General features: G+C 43.0%; 1 protein-coding gene across 2 annotated transcripts in view; it reads right to left on the bottom strand.

Moving 5' to 3' along the window:
• Nucleotides 1-336: 336 nt before the first annotated feature.
• The window catches only part of CAP2 (CAP, adenylate cyclase-associated protein, 2 (yeast)), a 73815-nt gene continuing 68756 nt past the window's right edge, over nt 337-5395 (bottom strand). For both annotated transcript variants that reach the window (XM_015406272.1, XM_015406273.1), the window contains one exon: nt 337-1359. In XM_015406272.1, coding sequence (XP_015261758.1) covers nt 1276-1359 — 84 coding nt within the window. In that variant the 3' untranslated portion in view covers nt 337-1275. The remainder of the gene's footprint in view (nt 1360-5395) is intronic.

Here is a 5395-nt window from a genome sequence, read left to right as displayed (position 1 = left end):
GGGGCTACTTAGGAGCAAAGGTGTCAGGATGAGGAGCAGATGCCCGCAGGTATAGCAGGGGCATTACACAGGAAACAGGTGTATCTAATGTACGGTACATCTCCCTAAAATACTTGAAAACAATTTTCTGTTCCTTACGTGGGAAATGTTCTTATTGCCACGTCTTGTTTATATTTGGTAGAGTGACTGAAGTCCCCCAACTGGTCAGATTTGGCCGGTGGGATGACCAGTTGGCCACTGCTGGAATAGACTGCTTTCGATAGTTTTCTGGTCCCTTCCAAATTAATAGTTCATAAGAAAACAGTAGCATCTGACAGACCCATTTTGTTTATTAAAAAAAAGTTTCATATTTAGTAAGTGCCAGGTTAAATAACCAATACTCAGTTGTTTTGGTTAGGTTATCAATTACTGTTTGAGAAAGACATGGCTCAAGAGTAAGGAAATTTTATAAGGATCAGCAGAAAGTGAAATACCTATTAAAATAAAGTGGGTTTTTTAAAAAAATAATGTTTTCTAGACATATTTTTTGAACTAATGAAGCAAACAAAAGGGATCAAAAACAAAAACTCGCCTAGCTGGAAAAAGGGATGGATTAAGAAAGACCCGTGATTACAACATCTAGTTTTTATTTTCCATTAGCAAACTGTATTGCTTAGAGTTGCTTCTTTCTGTTTTTTGCTCTTTTCTTTAAAAGCACGAAGAACTACAGACTTTTTGGGGTCCAGCTTCACTATATAATACATGAATGATTTCAAACCTAAAATTAACATCTCACCATATTAAGAATTTTTTTTGACCAGCTGAAGCATAAAAAGGAATGCAATGAAACATGTGACAAAAGTGTATCATGCAGACTTTTGGCTTTTTGTATGCAGCGAAACAGCCAATAACCTGAATGGAGTAATTGTAAAAATCTGTAACATCACATAACATCATGTAAAACCTATTTGCAAACAAAGGAAAACTCTGGGTGGTTTAAGAATTATCAGGATGCCTACAAAAAAATTGTACCGGGCTGCATGGAGTAACTTCCACACACCTGTAACCATGACAAAATAAACATTAATGCCATTCTCAAACATGACTGTGTATATTGGTAGGGGGGGAACAGTGTATGTTACGCAGCCTATGGTTTCTAGGGCACAAAAGTAGCCTATTGAAGGCCTACAATTGTAGTACAAACTAGTGCTACTTCAAGTTCTTCATGCTGTTGTTTTCTTTAGGCTGAATTTCTTTGGAGACTGTGGCCAATGGTTTCTAGTTGGCACCAGCAAGTTAACCCACAATCTCTGTAGGATCAGTGACCAACTTGGATCCATCCCATGATGTCTTGAACTGTTCAGGAACAGGAAATTCTTTCTGTGTGGAGACAATATTGAGAGGGTTACACAGGGGTCATATGGAGAAAGCTGATGCAGTACAGCAAACAAATCAGGTTGCCAACCTCCAGTTGATGGCTGGAGATCTCTCAGGATTACAAGTGATCTCCGGGCGAAAGAGATCAGTTTACCTGGAGGAAATGGCTGCTTTGGAAAATGGGCTGTATGGTAGGATTCCAGATGTCCTTTTTAAAGAGGACATGTCCTCTTTTTTGATGTCAATCCTCTTTTGGGCTCTTTTTAAAAATACTGGTGAAAATGTCCTCTTTTGGGGTTGGAAGGTTAGGACTATTCCTAGTTAGCAGTGCTTAGCACAGCTTAAATAGTAGGACTGTTTAAAATGAGATTTTTCTATAGTGATCACTATAGTGATAGATGTCCTCTTTTTTGCTTTCCAAAACATGGTATTATACCCCATTGAAGTCCCTCCCCAAACCCCACCCTCCTCAGGCTCCACCCCCTACATCTCCAGGTATTTCCCAACCTGGAGCTGGCAACCCTACTAATATAGCTTGTAGAATTCAGGCATGCCTGAATTACAAAGAACCAGGAAGTCTCTTCAACACCACACAGAGAAACCATATAACATGTGCAGTTTCTTGCATAGATAGTAACTCAAATAAGTAAACAGGGCTCTTTTTGTAGAAAAAGCCCAGCAGGAACTCATTAGCATAATAGGCCACAACCAACAGCAGAAACTCATTAGCATAATAGGCCACACCCAACAGCAGAAACTCATTAGCATATTAGGCCACACCCTGACAGCACATCTCATTAGCACATTAGGCTGCACTCCCATGTTACCAGAAGTGTGGTTATCCAGCCGCACCCACCTTTTGCTTCTTATTCTGTTTACCTTGTTTGTTGTCAAAACCCAGGGCCTTTTTTTGTAGCAGGAACTCCTTTGCATGTTAGGCCACACGCCCCTAATGTAGCCAATCCTAATGAGTTCCTGCTGTGTGGGCTCTTATGCTAATGAGTTCCTGCTGGGCGTGGCCAACTTCGGAGCCAGCCGGAACTCCGTTCCTGTGCGTTCCTGCCCCAAAATAGCCCTGAGTATACATCTTATTTGCACATTTTCATGGTTATTAGGTTGGTTTCCTCTTGATTTTGCATAAGTTGGCCACTTAGGGCAGAAATTACGCTGTTTAGTATTTCCTTATCTTTCAAAATCTCGAGTTACGCTAACCGTATTACGTAATGCAGCACAGTGAAGTCTTAGCTGCATATAATCTGCAGTTCATATACACTACCAAACTAGTGTTAAGCAGGGCTTTTTTGTAGAAAAAACCCAGCAGGAACTCATTAGCATAATAGGCCACGCCCAACAACAGAAACTCATTAGCATATCTGGCCACACCCATGAGAGCATAGCTCATTAGCATATTAGGCCACACACCCCATGTTACCAGAAGTATAGTCATCCAGCCACACCCACCTTTTGCTTCTTATTCTGTTTACCTTGCTTGTTGTCAAAACCTAGGGCTTTTTTTGTAGCAGGAACTCCTTTGCATGTTAGGCCACACCCCTAATGTAGCCAATCCTAATAGGTTTCTGCTATTGGGTGTGGCCTATTATGCTAATGAGTTCCTGCTGGGCGTGGCCAACTTGGGAGCCAGCCGGAACGCCGTTCCTGTGCGTTCCTGCCCCAAAATAGCCCTGGTGTTAAGACTTTGTTGTCTGCCAATACTTTCTCTTTCCATCACTTTTCTACATCTCCTTTGCCATACCCCCAACCCCTTATTTCTTGCTATTTTTCACCCTTATTATTTTCCAATTGCTGATCAGGAGGTCCCCCCTCAGTTTCACTTCCTTACTCCTATATGAATAGAAAATGCCTAGGGCTAGGCTCAGAATCTCCCGCTGCTTAAACAGATTGCTGATTTCTTAAGGTATATGCTCTTTTAAAAGTAGATTCTTTAAAATAATAGCAACAGCTTCGTCTTGGGGGAAGGAGCTTGTGAATCCTTCGATATGTGAGTTTTTGAGCGTGCCCAAAGTAGAGCTTTAGACCTCAGCCTCTGAAAAAACTAGACAACTTCCGTATTATCCTGTGTTGTTATAAATTCCCAGATCTATTTTGTTAATTTACAAACAGGAAATGGTGCACTGGGTCATTATTCTATTCTTTAGGATCTTTCATCTGCTTTTGATGCTAATTATGTAATTTTTTCTTCTTTTCGTGATTTACAGCTTTTAATCATTCTTGTACTGGAGTTCTCAGACTTATACTTTTGGCTCTCTTTCTTTCTTTCTTTCTTTCTTTCTTTCTTTCTTTCTTTCTTTCTTTCTTTCTTTCTTTCTTTCTCTCTCTCTCTCTCTCTCTCTCTCTCTCTCTCTCTCAAATTTCCTGTGGGCTTCCTTAATTGTTCCTTTACTGCCACCTGTTATTTGTGTGCTGACGACTGCTGACTTCCCCTCCTTAGGTGCTATATCTGTGCCTGTCTGTAAAATGTCATTTCATTTTTAAAAACCAAATGGATCTAAAAAATGCCTTTTGATTTGACCTTCCTGTTTTGTTTCTGTTCTTTCATCTTTCTCTATTTCTTTGGGACCTATACTTCAGTTAATTACGTGGGAATTATCTTTGACTGTGATTTCTCTTTCAGTTTACTTAAATATCTTTCATAAAGCAGTCCTAGGGTAACATTATGCCAGTAGGAGAAGAGAAAGCAAAACAAGAAGAAGGGGGGAAAAAGTGATAATTCATCAGCTATCACTACAGTGTATCAGGCAACTCTGCCACTATTCACTAATAACAGTATTGCACATCATAATACTAATCAATGTTAGGATTGACATCCCCTGGTGGGGCCAGGGGATACCCCCATTTTTTTGGGGGGGCGATCCACTGCCAACCAACCGGCCAGCAGGGGAAGCCCCACCCCAAACAGCAGGGTCCCACAGGGTTCCCACTGATGCAATGACATCACCGGTAGTGACATTATCATGCTGAGGCTGTCACAGGGCGAAGCTCTAGCATTCGGGGGCACTCTATGGTTACCATTGAGTTTTTGCCCCAAACACTAGAGCATCGCCATGCAGTGGCCCTGGTGTGATGATGTAGGGTTGCCAAGTCCATCTTCCACCCCCAGCGGGGGACTTTGGGGGCGTTCCTGAAAGGGGTGGGGCATCCCCAACGTGATGACGTCACGTTGGGGACATCTGCCGCCCCCCCCTGCCGTGCGCCGGATCTCCAGAAACAGCAGTTCCCTGCACTTAAAGTAGCCAGCAGCCGGCGTTTCCCCTTTAAGAGAAGCTGCGTTTCCCTTTTAAGAACGAAGCTGGCTTTTCCCTGCAAGCACGGGTTGCACACCCTTAAAGGGAGAGAGATGGGTGGCTGTGGGTGTTGGGCTTCCCCCAAACGGGGGACCCCTGGCAAACCGGGGGGGGTTGGCAACCCTATGATGATGTCACTATTGGTGATGTCATTGCACCGCACTCGTATAGCAGAAAAATCCCAACAAGGAGCCGGGAGCCCCCTGCCACAGGTAAGAAGAGACCTGGTAACTCTAATCAATGTACAACAGCAGCCAGAATGCCAGGATGGTGTCAAGCCTAGACAGTGGACACTCACCTGGCCAGTGTTCCCTCTAAGCTGAATTAGTGTGAGCTAGCTCACAGTTTTTTAGCCTCCGGCTCACACATTTTTGTCTTAGCTCAGGAAGGATGGCTCCAGAGCAAACTAGTTTATTCAGCAGTCAAATTGCTCACTCACAACTTTAATGCCAGTATCTCACAAAGTAGCATTTTTGCTCACAAGAACCCACAGCTTAGAAGCAGCATTGCTCCTGACACAAACAAAGTACAAGTGAACTGCCAGGGACAGCCCTATTGCCTCCCCCACCAGAGGCTTCTTGTGCATGGTTAAAGCCCAAAGGCTTCTAAGGAGAAGAATTAACATCCCTCTAGGAGACTAAGCCTTTCCACCCTGAATACCAGCATCCCTTGGAAGTAAACATTTTTTTTGCTAAGAAGTGAGAAAGGAGCCATAACTGCAAGTTCACACTGGGAAC

Source organism: Gekko japonicus, unplaced genomic scaffold (genome assembly GCF_001447785.1).
Source record: "Gekko japonicus isolate JY-2015 unplaced genomic scaffold, Gekko_japonicus_V1.1 scaffold1420, whole genome shotgun sequence".
Lineage (NCBI taxonomy): Eukaryota > Metazoa > Chordata > Lepidosauria > Squamata > Gekkonidae > Gekko > Gekko japonicus.
This window is presented reverse-complemented; position numbering and strand designations above follow the sequence as displayed.